General features: G+C 36.9%; 1 protein-coding gene across 9 annotated transcripts in view; it reads left to right on the top strand.

Moving 5' to 3' along the window:
• LOC122565310 (protein unc-13 homolog A) overlaps window positions 1-16357 on the top strand; it is a 431554-nt gene that overhangs the window by 218402 nt on the left and 196795 nt on the right. For 6 of the 9 annotated variants that reach the window (XM_087976053.1, XM_087976052.1, XM_087976050.1 and 3 more), the window contains one exon: window positions 3522-3609. In XM_087976053.1, coding sequence (XP_087832179.1) covers window positions 3522-3609 — 88 coding nt within the window. Of the gene's footprint in view, window positions 1-3267; window positions 3347-3521; window positions 3610-16357 lie in introns of all 9 variants that reach the window. The other 3 variants (XM_087976055.1, XM_043721148.2, XM_043721142.2) reach the window with 1 other exon arrangement.

Below are 16357 nucleotides of genomic sequence, written 5' to 3'. Positions count from 1 at the left end.
AGCATCAAGTAGTAAGGGTTTGATGATGGAGGCGGCCCAGGACTTGCGTGTCCTTGGTGGAGTGGGAGGGGGAGTTGAAGTGTTCAGCCACAGGTTGATTTGACCTAAAACAAATAGAAAAAATGGTCATTTGGTGGTACAAAACATGAGTAATGCTTTAAAAAACATATTTTGTCAATGCGTTTCACCTTATACTTTTCAATTTACAAAAATACCAATTTGAGGAGAAACTAAACTTTAAACCACATGAAAGGATAGTGCTAATTGGTTGGCAAGTGGGCTGTGGTCGTGAAATTGCCACAGAGAATGTGCCAATTAATGATGATTGACAGTTAACTGTTAAGCTTTGTTTAAATTTTAAACCAAGCAGGTTGACTTTGTTTGGTCAATGCATTGCCCTGAGAAATGAACCATTGAATGGTCGTCACTTATGTTGAGAGTTGAAATAGGTGTTGTATACGTTCTCTCTGTATGCAATAAACATGACTCTGTGAATTAACATATGTAGCTTCCAGTATGTGGAAGTGTAATACTATGCAAACCTGACTCTCAATCCTAAACTGGTTGTCAGCATAATTCTTTTGTACACTCAAAATTATCTGGCAGACATTGTGCAATTACAGAGTCATATCTAATATTAGACTGTGTTGCAAGTTTTGCAGATTATGGCTTGGTTGGATAGGTGAGTACCTTGCTTGTCGCAAACAGCCAAAGTAATGTGCTGTTTGATATGATTCAGCAGTCTTTTAGAGGTATGGTCTACAAATCTGATGTCGCACTGGCCCTGCAGATCATATACCCCCCATTTCACATTCCTTCAGGCAATGCCCTAACCAACCAATGTCAATCTGGCTGGTTTAAAATTTAAACAAACCATATCAATTAACTGTCAATCAGCATTAATTTTCGCATTCTCCACACCAATGCCTCTGCTAATTAGAATCCACTTGCCGATCAGTCAGCATTCTCTTACAGTATAATTGCTTTTTCCCTTAATTCGTATTCTTGAAAATTGTCCTGATGTATGCAAGATGAAAAGCTACTACAAATTTCTTTTTCAGCTATATTTATTGAAGAATTAGTTTATCAAGATTCTTTTATTTGTAGGAATTATGACTTAGTCTGTCACTTAGTGATACCACATTCAACAATTTGCAATTTTTCAAGGATCTCCACAGTGAGGCTGATACCATAAAATGTGAAGCACATGCCAAATTGGCAATTTAAAATTGATTCTCATCTGCAAAAAAACTTGAACAGTGCAGTCTGGGGAAGAGTAAGGAATCAATGACAATGATATGTGGGTATTTGCATTTAGCTTTGGTTGTGGATGTCAGAAGTCAGTGTCAGGTGTACAAAAATAATGATAATGAATGCTAACAGTTACACTGTCTTTGTAATAGCAAAATCTGGCTTGTGTTTGGCTTTCCTTCATCCCAGAAGATTCTAGTTAAATATATGCAAAGTATGATGATGTAATGTGATGTAATTCTTCTGAAAATGTGAAAGATGTACAAATAATTCTTTGATGCAAAGTTCACATTTGGTTTTTGTCTGTGATGTTTAGTTGATTTTATCCTTCAAAGTGTGGAGAAACTTTGAAATGGGCTCGAAATTTGTTTGCAAGCATATGTGCAAATACATCTGATTAGCCATACTAGCTTTCCACTTTTTAGAGTATTTCTGAAAGCAAAAATACAGGTGATCCAAACCCATGGTGGCTCAGTGGTTAGCACTGCTGCCTCTCAGTGCTAGGAACCCGGGCTCAATTCCAGCCTTAGGCGACTGTGTGGAGTTTGCCAATTCTCCCTGTGTCAGCATTGGTTTCCTCCGGATGCTCTGGTTTCTAGCCATACTAAATTGCCCATCGTGTTCAGGGATGTGTAGGTTACGTGCATTAGTCAGTGGTAAATAAAGGATAATAATTGGGTAGGGGAATGGGTCTGGGTGGGTTACTGTTTGAAGGGTTGGTATGGACTTGTTGGGCCGAAGGGCCTGTTTCCGCACTGTAGGATTCTATGTTTCTATAATTCAAACCCAGAATCCTCATATTGTTAAAGGAACTTAGGAGTGGATAGATACTTAAATCAGAAAAAACGAAATCCTTTGATCAGCAGGATCAACTTCTGATTCGTCATGAAGTGGAGAAGTAATAATTGAGAGGCCCACCAGAATAACTGTGACATAGAAGTGGGCATTTAATCCATGTTAGTAAACAGATGTAGAAAAATTCATCCAGGGGTTAAAGTTTACACGTATAGATGTAATCTTGTAGAACCTTACACACAATAATTACTTTATATAAGTTTTATGCAAAAATATAAGGGCTTCAAGATGCTACATGTGCTGCTTGCTTGGCTGCACTACCTAAATGAAGAGAATGTGGCCTGTGGGTGATGATGAGCTATTTTGTGAACCAACTATTACACACACGAGCTTCAATTATGGAAATCTCTGAACAAGTTGTCCAATTTGATCTTGTTAATTTTAATATGATCAGGAATCACTTTAAAGCAATTTGTTTTATTCACAGAATTTGGAGTGCAAATATACTATATTATAGAAGTGACAAAAAACAGTTGTTTTCCTCCCAGTTTCTGTGCTATAAAGCATGCATGCATTGAAAATGAATTCAGGTTATTATCAGCACCTGGATGGCAATTTTCAATTAAAACCAAAACTGACCAGTTTATATTTATTTTATTTAATCAAAAATTAATCTGTAAATATGTGGAGGGTGAAAACAACCATTAAAAATGTAACAACTGATAATTGCCATTTTAAATTGAAGGGGTTTCAAAATGGTCTTTCCACTTCATGAAAATTAAGTTTTGTGTATTATTGACAATATGCCCCTTCAACACCCATAAAAAAATGTTCAACATATATTTGTATTTCCATTACTTTGTCTCAGTGAATGTTTATGCACAATTAGTTATACAGGTCGCTGTACAATGCGCGTTTCGTTAACACTAATTCGCTATAACACGATTGACGAACTGGGGACTCTGTTTCTAAAGCACAAAGTTTTAAAGCATGTATTGGTTATAACATGATTCCAGCCCTGTTAGGTTAAATGGTCCTGCTATTCTGCAATTTTCTTATAACATGGGATTGCACGAGAACAAACTAACGCGTTATAGCAAAACTGACTTATTTATATTGTACTGGATTACTGTTGTTGAAGACTATGTTGGTCAGGCCTCAAGGAGTTCTTTTCCCCTGCTATATAGTAGTACTTCACTTTACTATTGCTGTCTTTTCTAGGCCTGGCGGTGGGCTTTACAGTATTGACAGTATGCCAGATCTTCGAAAGAAAAAACCCAAAAATCTTGTTAGTGATTTGGTGAGACATTTCTTTTCTCCCACAGTGATCTGCCACTATGCTCTGAGGCATCTTATGGTCATGGAGTTGTGCCTGTTGTCTTGCTTGCTAGTAATTCTCTCTGTTTCTTTTACTTTTATGTATGTTTACTTTTGTTTTCTTTTTCTTTTGTCTTTTGTTTCACTTATAACTGTAGGGGAGCAGCGGTTAAATTTCTGCGTAGCATTGACAGCATGCCTGACATTAAGCCTCGGCGTAAATCCCTCCCACTGGTCAGCGACCTGGTGAGAAAATCCTTGACTGCTGTATTCGAGGGATGGCATTACAACATCAACATGCAGCTAGTTTTGTTCACAGTATTTTACGGGCTTCTGGGTTCTGTACTAGGCTGAAAGGCTTTGGTTTCTAAAATTTTGGCCCAGTTTTAATTGATAAATGACATTTTGATTCTACAATTGCTTAATCTGATTATGTGCATAAGATCTCCATTATAGCTGATAAAAACATAGCTAAGTTCATCAATGAAAAAAAAAGCTCTCTTGCAAATGCAAAGAAGTTGAATTTGTTTGAATCCACTTTCAGAATGGCTGAACACAATGCAAGTTAGGTTTTAGGAAGTTCACACGTCGTCTTAAAACAAATTTCAACTAAAAACTAATTAGGTGATTACTTAACAAATAAGGCAGCAAATTAGAAACCAAAGTTCTTAGTTATTGCAGCTGCAGCTTAGCTTCACTTTCTATTGTTTTTCTGATTATGTTTATTTTCAAAGATATTTTGCCGCCTTTTCTGTTTGCGCTGCCTCTATCAGACCTTTTTATTGCCTGTCTGTTCAGTCCTGTAGTCTGGCCCCGAAGCCCGTAATAGTTTTTTCTTTATAATGTTCATGTAAAAGGTTTAAACAAGTTCAATGCTTGCATCAGCAGGCTTCTCGAGTTCTAAACCTTGACCAAACATCTTGTGTTATGATGAAAGAATATTGTATTACATCTTCTGCCAACTGAAGTTAATACAGATCAAAAACTTATAATAGAATTTTATAGATAGAAGATGAAAAATTATTATTGAGTCTGTTTTAATATTCCAAACAACTTCATGAAGTAATAAGAAATATAGGACTTGGTTGTAGATTCAATGCTTAAAGAATACATGATCTCTTGAAATTAATCCAATAAACCTGAGTATTAGAAGTGAAGATGAGAGAGTAGATGTTGATGCTTTAAAATTGTTTATCAAGCAACATTAGTTCAAAAACACACAAATATCAAGGAGTTACTGTTTTTCAATTGTATACCCTCAAATTTTGTATCTCATTACTTGGATCCCCTTGGTTTTTCACAACAAAGAGTTTAATTTCTTTTTACCCATCTCTAGTTGATAACGTAGTTCCCAATTTTCACTGTAAGCAAGGGACCAATCAACAAGGTGGTATTGAGTCAGAAAGGGCAAAACTATTAACAGTCAAACCCAATGAAGATAATGATAAAACATGACCTACTGCATCACTACCACCCACACACCCGTACCCACCCCTGTCCCTTAAATTTGCTGAACATGGAGACAGATGAATTGAAATTGCTGAAGACATCAGCCATGATGTTCAACAACCCAATATTTGGAGCATTATGACTGTGTACTGGAAATATTTGCAATAACAGCATTTGGAAAGGCTATATCTAAACCAAAAAGCAGCTTGCAGTTCTGTCACCTTCCAGAATCAGGAATTAACATTGTTCAGTCTTATCAGTGAAAGTTAAAATTCACTTTGTGTTAAGGTCAGAATAGCTTGATCAATCCAACATGATTTGGAGATATTACCAGGACCAGTCATTATGCAGTTCATTTCACTACTGCATTTATGACACAGCTAGAAATTTGTAGAATATATTTGTGTGTATACTTTTCAATGATGTCATGCAGGCGAACCTAGGTAAGCACAGCAATCATTTTCATGAATGCAGAGCAGAATCTATTGCCTTCGTTGCAGTGTACCAAAACACCTGTCCTTTTGCCATTTGATAATGTAACCTGCTGATGGTATGTAATGTCATAAGTCTACCAAAATGATAGAAAGCAAACTGGATGTAACGAGAGATCTGTTCTGCTCAAGTTTTCCTGCCATGGATGTGGGCTGCCAAATAGCTGCCAGCAAAAATAAGTTTTTTTTTCTTAAAAAGACATAAATATTGATGTGAAGCCAAGGTGAAGGGAAAGTGGTGAAAAGCAGGAATATCCCACATAAATCCTGAGTTCCACTGTCAGCTGAGATTTCTCCTCATGAGAGATACTAAAAATGTGTTTACTGCTTGATGTTGTCTTGGACAAACCACTGATGGTACAAATTGCTAAACGCAGACCAAAAAAAGGGAAACTTTTATTAACAAAGTAGTGAACCCTTCGCCATCAATTTTAGTTGATATTATTTGGGTAATAACTTGCAGTTTTTGGGTGTCACTGAAAATTTGGAATCATAAATGATGCAGAGCCTTGAACCATATTTATACTCTGCACAGCATGAGTCACCCTTTTGGTATTCATCACGTCTGTCTCTTCATCCATGATCAATAACTTGTCCTGTGCATGCTCAGTTGTTCACAATTATTATTAAAATGGTCACCATTTGGTTATTGTTTTGGATGACACAACTAAATGTTTTTAAGTATATCAGGTTAGCCTTATGGTTCATCTAACATTTCTGTAAGAAAAAAGTAAATACTGTTAGCGCTTCAAAGTTTTTATCATTGCTGTAATCGTATTTGCTACATTTGCATGACAGAGGCATATCAGCATGACTCAATGTGTTATTACTGTCCATTAAATAGCTATTAATACTGCAAACTTTTCATCACCAATGTACTGTCTTCTGTATATTGATTCCAAAGACCGTCTATAATATAGTGAATATTTGCAATTAACATAGCATGAACTCTGGAATGTAAACAAAGTCCTGGAGAAACTCAGTAGGTCTGCCAGCATCTGTGGAGAGAAAAGGTTTGAAGTTCATTGTGATTCATTGTCTTTACAGCATTCTGGATTAAATATTGAATTCATTGTCTTAAGACCATGAACACTGTAATCATCATCTTTTTCCCACCTCCCCACTCTGTCTAGTTTTCTTGGTTTTCCTGTCAGCAGAGTTGGCTTGTATTCTGCTATTAACATCTACTGGGACCTACCTTTCCTCTGCAAATCATTACCCACTCCCTTTGCCTTTTGTTGAGACACCTGTAATCTCTCATGTCCATTGCGCTCTAACCCTCCTTGACCTTCCTTTATGGTCCAGGTTCTCCTCCCCAACTTTTTTTTTACAGTATAAAAACACTTTTCCACCTTTCTCTTCATTTCAGAAGTAAGTTTATTTTACAGTCAGTGTTAATCGTCTTTCTATTTCCCTACATATTGTTAGATTTTAAGTTTCTCCAGCATTTTCTATTTTTATTTCAAATTTCCAGCCTTTGCAGTATTTTACATTGGGTTTTGCTCACTGTGACCAACTTTATAATTCTGAAGTGAGAGGTTTGATGTTGCACAACTTGTTTGTTGCCAGTTAAATACTTGTCAAATTATGCATTTGCTGCAAAAAGGAGGACAGTGTATTGCATGCAATGATATCTCTTGAGAGAAGCAAAATACTGCCTCCCACATTTTGTTAACTGAAATGCCTACATTATGATATGAGTCATGCAGAGTTTCTTCGGTTGCAGTTTTGTGTGGGCGCCTGTGTGTTTTGTGTAATATCATGTGTTTCCCTTACTCCGTATTTTTATTATCTGTCTTTGTGCTGCATTAACAGAATAGGAAAATTCCACAGAATGGTTACAGTATAGAAGGGGGGCAGTTGGCCAGACAATTTTATGATGGCACAGTGGAGGAGCAATGTAGCAATTCCTACTCCTCACTCTTTCTATGTTGCCCAGCAATGTTTTTCTTTTCAGTTGGCTATTCAATTCCTTTTAAAAATCACAATTAATTTCCATCACCATTCTTTCAGGCCCATCATATCTGTGTTGCCTACCTGAATGAGCATTTCACTTTTGTTTCATTCCCTTACCTTCTTTCTTAAACCCTCTACATTTTTCCTTTTCGGATAACTGTCCAATTTCCTCTTAGCTGCCTCAATTGAACCATATACTCAGGCAGGGCATTCTAGATCCTCATCGTTCACAACATGAATAAGTTCATCCATGTATCACCATTGCTTCTTTTACCACTTTCCTTAAATCTGTCTCCTTTTCAATCCTTCTGGTGAAAACAATTTTATCCTATCTATTCTGTCCCTGCCTCTCTTGATTTTGAATACTTTTATCTGTCTCATCTCAACTTTTTTTTCTGAAAGAACAATTACAACTTCACAATCTGTCTTTGAAGCTGAAGTTCTCATCTCTGGAGCCACTTTTGTAAATCTTTTCTGCACGGTCTCCAAACCAATCTAATTTTTTCTATAAGGTAAAGCCCAGAACTAAATGCCGTTCAGGCCCAATGAGTGTTCTATGCAGGTTTAATATAACCTCCTTGCTCATGTACTGTATGCTTCTACTAATCAACCTGAGGATATTTTGTTCTTTAGTGACCATTCTCTTAACTACACTGCCATCTTCATTGACTTAACCATGTATATTTCCAGCTCCCTCTGCTCCTGCACCACATTTAGAATTTTGCCATTATATTGTCTCCCTGTCGCTACCTTAATAAAATTAATCACTTGACAATTCTCTGAATTAAATTTCATCTACTACTTGTGCATCCATTTCACCAGCTTGTCTATATGCTTTTGACATTCTATCCGATCCTTCTCATTGCTAAGAATGGTTCCATGTTTTGTTTTTCCATGTGCAATTTTTAAAGGTTGCATGTACATCAAAATTTTGCTCATTAATATATATCAGAAAAAGCAAGATCCCAATGCTGACAATGGAAGACTCGGGTACAATCCCTCCTCCAGTTGAAAAATGATCAATTATTTCCTTGCCCTTAGCTGATTTCAGGCTTATGTTGCTACATTTCATTTTACTCCTATTTTTGCTGTAACTTTGCTCACAGATTTGTCATGCACCACTTTATCAAATGTCTTTTGGAAATCAATATACACCACAGAATCAGCATTTCCAACATAAACACTAGCTGTTCGAAAATCTCAAGCAAATTAATCAAACAGGGTTTACTCTTAACTATTCCATACATTTAGGTGTTTCCAAATTAGCCTGAATTTCCAGAAGTAACTATTAATTTTTTTCCCCAAATTATTGTTTCAATAAGTTTTCATTGTAACCACTGAAGTGTGTTTTTGGTGCCCTCCATTTGCGCCTGAATATTAACTATGAGGATTAAACATGAGACACTTACCTTATCAAAATATCTCAAGTTAATGGAAATGATTGACAAATTTGAAAATAAAACTGAATAACCTTAGACCAGTTCATAAACTCAAAAGTCAGATGATTATTGTTATCACCTTCTTGCTATCATTTGATTTAATATGTAATCCAGAACATTGAAAGCATCCATTGTTTTCAGCCATGAAGATGCTGGATTTTGAACATCTGCCTTGTATTGATTAAAATATAATCTTAGCTACTAGTAATTTTGAGGTCATAGATTTGTTTGCCAAGCTGGTGTGTTTTTTTGTAGATGTTATTGTCACCTCGCTAGGTGACATCATCAGTGTGTCTTTGATAAAGTGTTGTGGTCTGTCCCACCTGGTATTTGTGAGACTATTTTTTGGTACTTGCGGTTCTGTGTCTGAGTGGTTTGTATATGACTCCCCCTCCCACTCCGCCAAGGACATGCAGGTCCTTGGCCTCCTCCATCGCCAGACCATGGAGGAAGAGCGCCTCATCTTCCGCCTAGGAACCCTCCAACCACAAGGGATGAATGCAGATTTCTCCAGCTTCCTCATTTCCCCTCCCCCCTCCTTATCTCAGTCCCAACCTTCGGACTTAGCACCGCCTTCTTGACCTGCAATCTTCTTCCCGAACTCTCCACCCCACCCCCTCTCCCCGCCTATCACCCTCACCTTAACCTCCTTCCATCTATCGCATTCCCAACGCCCCTCCCCGAAGTCCCTCCTCCCTACCTTTTACCTTAACCTGCTTGGTACACCTTCCTCATTCCTGAAGAAGGGCTTATGCCAGAAACGTTGATTCTCCTGCTACTTGGATGCTGCCTGACCTGCTGTGCTTTTCCAGCAACACATTTTTCAGCTCTGGTTTGTATATGGGGTCCAGTTCAATGTGTTTATTGATTGGGTTCCGGTTGGAGTGCCAGGCTTCATGTGTCTCTGTTAGCCTGTGCTAGGATGATTATATTAATCCCTTTGAATTTGTATCCTTCTTTGTTTGTGTGGTTAGAAATAAGAGAGTACTGGTTATATCTGGCAGTGATGAGCTGATGTTCATGCACTCTTATAGCCAGTTTTCTTCCTGTTTGTGCCACGTAGTATTTTTCACAGTCTTTTTAGATTAGATTACTTTACAGTGTGAAACAGGCCCTTCGGCCGAACAAGTCCACACCGACCCACAACCCACCCATGCATCTACATTTACCCCTTACCTAACACTACGGACAATTTAGCATGGCCAATTCACCTGACCTGCACATCTTTGGACTGTGGGAGGAAACCGGAGCACCCGGAGGAAACCCACGCAGACACGGGGAGAATGTGCAAACTCCACACAGTCAGTTGCCTGAGGCGGGAATTGAACCCGGGTCTCTGGCGCTGTGAGGCAACAGTGCTAACCACTGTGCCACCGTGCTACCCACAAGGCATCTGATAGAAAATGTTTGTCCTGTTGGATGTGGGTGAAAAGGGAATGAAAAGCTTAACATGTGAGGAACATTTGAGGACTCTGGGTCTATACTTGATGGAGTTTAGAAGGATAAGGGGAGATCTAATTGGAACATGCAGAATACTGAATGGCCTGGACAGAGTAGATGTTGGGAAGATGTTTCCATTGATGGACAGACTAGGACCTGAGGGCACAGTTTTAGAGGAGAGAAGATGAGGAGAAATGTCTTCAGCCAGAGAGTGGTGAATCTATGACTCAGAAGGATGTGGAGGCCAGGCTATTGAGTATGATTAAGACTGAGATAGATATGTTCTTGTCAGCCATGATTGAATGGCAGAGCAGAATCAGTGGGCTGAATGGCCTAATTTGTGCTCCTATGTCTTATGGCTTATGGTTGTCAGGCCTTTGTGAGGAGCTGGTGAAAGGTGTTCACTGATTTGTGGGCCACTAAGATTCCCAGGTGTTTGAGCAGTTGGGTAGTCATTTCTGATATGTCTTTGATGTACGGTATGGTCACTATCATGTCTGGTCATGTAGTGTTTTCTTCTTTAGGTTTGTTATGTACGTATTGGAGGATAGTGCAATATCTTCCAATAAGAAGGGTACCCACTTCATTTAAATTCCTTGATTAGGTGTTCCTGTTCTGCCTTCTGGAGTTCTGGGTTGCTGCATTGTGTCCTTGCCTGTTGAAATAGTGGTCTAATGCAGCTTCATTTATGGACGCTGGGATGGTTGCTGCTTTGGTTCAGTATCTGATCTGGATGGATGTTCTTCTTGTACACACTGGTCTGGAGTTCACCAGTAGGCGTGCGTTCCACTAATATGTTCAGGAAGGGGAGTCTGCTATTGTCTTCCTCTTTAGTGAACTTTATTCAGGTGAGGATATTAATTGATGTGGTGATGGGTTTCTTCCAGTTGGTGTACATTTGATGATGACAAAGATATCATCTACATACTGGATCCAGAGTTTGGATTGGATGGTGGGGAGGGTTGGCTGTTTTAAGCATTGCATGACTGCTATCAGCCCTGTTATCAGGGACCCCATGATGTACCATTGATTTGTTTGTATACTTGTCCAATGAATGTAAAGTGAGTAGTGAGGCATAAATCTAATAGTTTTAGCATGCTGTTTTTTTTTATGCTGCTGATGTCGTGGGGTGTCCTAGTAATTGCTTCATCTAATAATGTGGCAATGGTACTCTTGGCTAGGTCAATGTCTATAGATATAAAGAGCGCTGTTACATCAAATGAAATCATTATTTCATCTTTCTCTATTGTGGTGTTTCTGATGATATTAAGGAACTCTTGGGAGGTGTGAATGGAATGATTGGAAGTGTTTCAGTCTTGTTTGCAGCTCCTCGACTTATTTGTAATTGGGTGTCCTTGGGAATGATATAATAGGTCTGAGGAATGCTTTTGCTTTGTAAACCTTGGGTAGTCCGTAGAATTAGGGTGTGTTTGATCTGTTGGGTTTCATCTTTTCCAGGACTGAGAAACACTACATAACACAAACAGGAAGACTATACGAGTGCACGAATATTAGCTTGCCACTGCCAGACATGACATAAGTACTTTCTCATTTCCAACCACACAGACAACGAAGAACACAAATTCAAATGGGTCAATGTAACCATCCTAGTACAGGCTAAACAGAGACATGTGAGGGAATTCCTTGAAACCTGGCACTCCAACCAGAACCCACTCAGTAAATTCCTTGAACTGGACCTCATATACAAACCACTCAGACACAGAACTGGAAGTACTAAAAAATGAGGCACGCAAATACCAGGTGGGACAGACTACCAACACTTTATCGAAGATGCACTGACGATGTCACCTAGTGAGGTGACAAAATGTCAACAGATGAATACCAGCTCGATGAATGACTCTACGACTCATCCTCAACCCGAGATACAAATCTTTTCAAAAACTCGATACTGTAATTTTAATATATTTTGATAAGAAATACTTGAGAGTACTTACAAATTGCATTTTATTGATGTTTAAATGCAAGAATAATGTTGATTATTGGAGGTGTGATTATCAATAACCCATGTACCATCATCTTAAATGACTGTTTGGGAAATGAACCCAAATTGATTGCACTCCATTTATTTCTTTCAACAGCAGGTGTGTAAAGTCTATTATGCATTATATTTATAGTTAGAACCAACATCCAAAAATTGAGGACAGTTCTAAATCTACGCATGCACTGCTGGTTGCAGTGCAAGCTGATTGCACATGTCCAATTGAGGACACTTTTCTGGTTGGTGAAGGGAGTTGATGTTTTGGTGTCAGTAACTCCCAGGGCAGCAGGTACATAGTGATTTGGATCTGCTGGGACTTGGTGGAGCTGCACTTAAAATAATAGGTTGTGCAATATGCTCAGTGGCTCATAAATTAGTTCATTATGCTTCAAGCTTTGGAGGACATTCCACTCTTTAATTTATTTGGAGATGTTGCTTCTGCTTTTTACAAAATTCTATTGACAGTGTCCAATCTGCAGTGGCCAGAGGTCTACAGCAAAAAGGAAGACAGTCCAGAGAAAGTTAAAAATCGCACAACACCAGGTTATAGTCCAAGAAGCTTATTTAGAAGCACTAGCTTTTGGAGCACTGCTCCTTCATTAGGTGGATGTGGAGTATCAGTCCAGAGAAATTCTGTCCCAAGCCTGTATTTTGTTATTGACAAAACCAGAATTGAAGCTGAAGAGTTTGAGTTATATTTGGCCGACACACTTCTCAGGCTTTGTGGCGATTACCAAAATGACATATTCCCTGTCCACAAACATTTCTATTTTTAAGAGGGTAAATGCAAATCCCCTATTGCTTAATGCAGAGTAATTATATGCTGAGGTAATTACCATGATCTTTACAAATCTCATCTGCTTTATAAAGTAAACCAACCACAATGTGAGATCATATGAAATACAAATGTCAAGTGCATGGACGTAATTTAAATTATTACTTTTAATTTGAATATTGTAAGTATGCCCTGTACTTTTGTTTGCTAGACAAAATAGATCTGCTTAGAGCACTGCTATATTTTAATTTCAGTTGTGCAGTATCATGTCTGATAGCATGAGTTAATTTATGGTTTTTGTTTTTTGATTAAAGAACTATCAAGTTGCAGCACTTATTATGAAGTTTATGAGACTTTAATCAAGCAGAACATGTTTGTAAAATTGGGAACCCAGAAGAATGTATTATATTATGATCAATTTCAAAACGAAGTTCAAACTCAAATGGATTTGACATTTTGGAGACTTTAGTTATAACTATTTAATGTGTATCAATGAATTTAAAGTTGCAATAAATTAACAACTCCAATAACTGCAAATAAATGCTGCATTGTTTTTAATGCAATGAGCTTCCACTACTACAGTATATACTATTAGGAGATATAGAGGAATAATTAGGTGGTAGAAATGCTTATAATTAATTATCAGGAAATCTTTTTTGTTCACTGTTTTAACTGTCATTAGCCATTTTGTTAATACATTATAGAATGTTATGAGATTTTACGTGACAATCTGCTGATAACAAGAAAAGTCATTCCTAGCCCCCTTTGTTACTGTATAGGTAGAAAAGAAACTATAGGAATATACAGTCTTGAATGTTCTTATAACTGAAATTATGTGTAAGTAAATGTCCCAATATTGTCTTGTGGATGGATAAGCAGTACAATCATGAAATGCAAGTGGAAGAAATATTAATAATATAGTAAACTGTTGGATCATTAAGCAAGATAAATTTTCAATTGGCACCCAGTCCTCCTCCATCATCTTCAGCATTTGCTCCCTTCATTACCAACACACAATGACAGCAGTGTTTACCATCTATAAGGTGCAATGCAGTCACTTATCAAGAATCCTGTGACAACAACCTCCCATTCCCCTGATCCCCACCACCAAGGAGGACAAGGGCAACAATGGGGACCACACGTATCATCTGATGTAGGGTCGTCATTCTTTTACTGCCATTGGGTAAAAACCTGAAACTCCCTTCCTAGCATTGTGGGTGTTATTATATTGCAAGGACTGCAACAGTTTAAGTCAATTACCTCCAGAACTATTACAAATGGGAAATAAACGTTTGCCTAGCCAGTAATGCCTACATCTAGTGAATGAAAAAAAACCTGACATTTTTAAACATACAAATTAAAGTATGCAAGATATTGACTAAAAATGCTGCATTTTATTGCTTAAACAATTTCAGTTGGCAGATTTGTTTTACCTCATTTAAAAAAAACAATTTTAAAAATCAATTGCTTATGCTTAGATTGTTTCACTGAAATCTTGAACAAAAGTTTGCTTTGAAAAGTAGTAATTCTGTACAATACCATAAAACTATTCAGAAGGTTGGCTCATGTTCATAAGGTATGTTTTATAGATCCATAAACTAAAACAACAATGACGTGTTTAAGAGAGGTTAAAATAGTTGATTGCAAGTGATGTGTTTGCTCTGTAAAATCTACTGAATAAGCCATTAAATCTTTCAGTGAATGTTAAGTTATGTTAGATATTTACTTTGCATTTGTCTCTTTCAAAACAAGGGATTTAAATACAAACTCTACTCTTTAGCATTTAATTTTAAATGCAATAGATAAAATGGCATTGTGATACTGATGGAACCACTTGCTCAAGTGCATTCAAATGATTACATTTGTGTATTTATACATGTTCAATGATATTTATAAAGTGGTCATCATAATATCTCTTTTTAACACAATCTATAGACTATTACTCGATACAGTTGCAAATCACCTGATAATATAGAAAGGAATAGGATCTAAGATTCCAATTGGCTTCAATGTTTTTTTTGTGGTAATTAAAAGCTGCTATTTCCAATATGTTTGAAAAGTCTGAAAAGAATTGTTAAATTATTTAGTAGATAAGAGTAGAAACATGCTTGTTATTCATAATATTTGATAATATATTTCTTACTTTGTCTTCTTTTAAATTAAAAATAATAAGATATGACTAGATAAGCCATGAGTAGACTAGTTTGATACAATGGTGCTAAATGCCTAGCTCCTTTTTCTGTTTGTTTTGTTATGTTTTAAGACCACCGATGCCTTGTGTCAGACTCCATGAGCCATCCTATAAAACTTAAATTCTTAATGTAGCTTCTTCCATATGCTTCTCTTTAAACCACTCATGCATAGTGTTTGGCTGAGGTGATTAATGTAGGTGCCATAAATTGTGATAATTGTGACCATGTCAGAATCATGGGCATTCCTACATCTATAAACTAATAAGCTAATAATTAACAAGGATAAATAGTTTAATACAAATATTTCCTAAAATATTGATCAATTTGGTAATAATCTTTATTTGATATCAAGGATGTAATTGATATGACACTTGCAAATTATATATAGTAACCACCATATTTTTTATATTGCATCCTAAATAAGCCAAGACACAACAACAACAATAACATTAAAACCTCATTTGTTTTTTCCCCAGAAATGAGGGTGAGGTTCTCTGTATTAGTCAGATTTTGCAAGTTGGATTTCGTTCATTCTACTGAGATTTTCAAATATGAATGAATTTGTGATTGGTGGGTTGGATTGCAAACAAAGATGCTGTGTATCTCAGAAATAGAACAGTGGATCATGGCTCTAGTTCCTGCATAATTAACTCTTGACTCCAATCAAGTATTAATGAGAAAGATCAAATGCTTATCCATGCGGCTTAGAGATAGAATCAGCAGAAAAATATCTCTGCCCTGTTTTTGTGAACCTATTATGAAAATTATCCAAACAGCTTATAGAGAGCGAAATCAGGATTCAGTGATGGACGCTGTTCCTTTCTGTTAGGATATGTACAGTATGAAGAATGTGATTAAAAAAATTAAAACAAATAAAAACTTATAAATTTGAAGTCATTTATAACTCAATTTTCAATGACAAATGCATTACAATATCAATTAATTATAGGAAATATTTTAAAAGACAAACTGTTTAATTTTGATGTTTAATATATTAAAACTGTTGATTTAAGCCTGGGTAAAGTATACAAACTATACTTTACAAAGATTGTAAAGTAATAAGTATTACATATCACTTTTTTATAACTGCATAAATAATATGACCAGGTTCTGGGAACATGAGACAGGTGAGGACTAGACAGCAAGATAATGCAAATTGATTAAACTTCTCGAGAATCTTTTCAATCAGATCCCAGTCCTGTGTAATCTGACACCACTGTGTCAGATATAGTATAGTATATAAACTTTAAAAT

Source organism: Chiloscyllium plagiosum, unplaced genomic scaffold, assembly GCF_037043375.1.
Source record: "Chiloscyllium plagiosum isolate Xiang-an unplaced genomic scaffold, Cpla_swu_hap1 HiC_scaffold_28, whole genome shotgun sequence".
In the NCBI taxonomy this organism is placed as follows: domain Eukaryota; kingdom Metazoa; phylum Chordata; class Chondrichthyes; order Orectolobiformes; family Hemiscylliidae; genus Chiloscyllium; species Chiloscyllium plagiosum.
The sequence above is the reverse complement of the archived record's forward strand: the minus strand, read 5'-3'. Positions and strand labels throughout refer to the sequence as shown.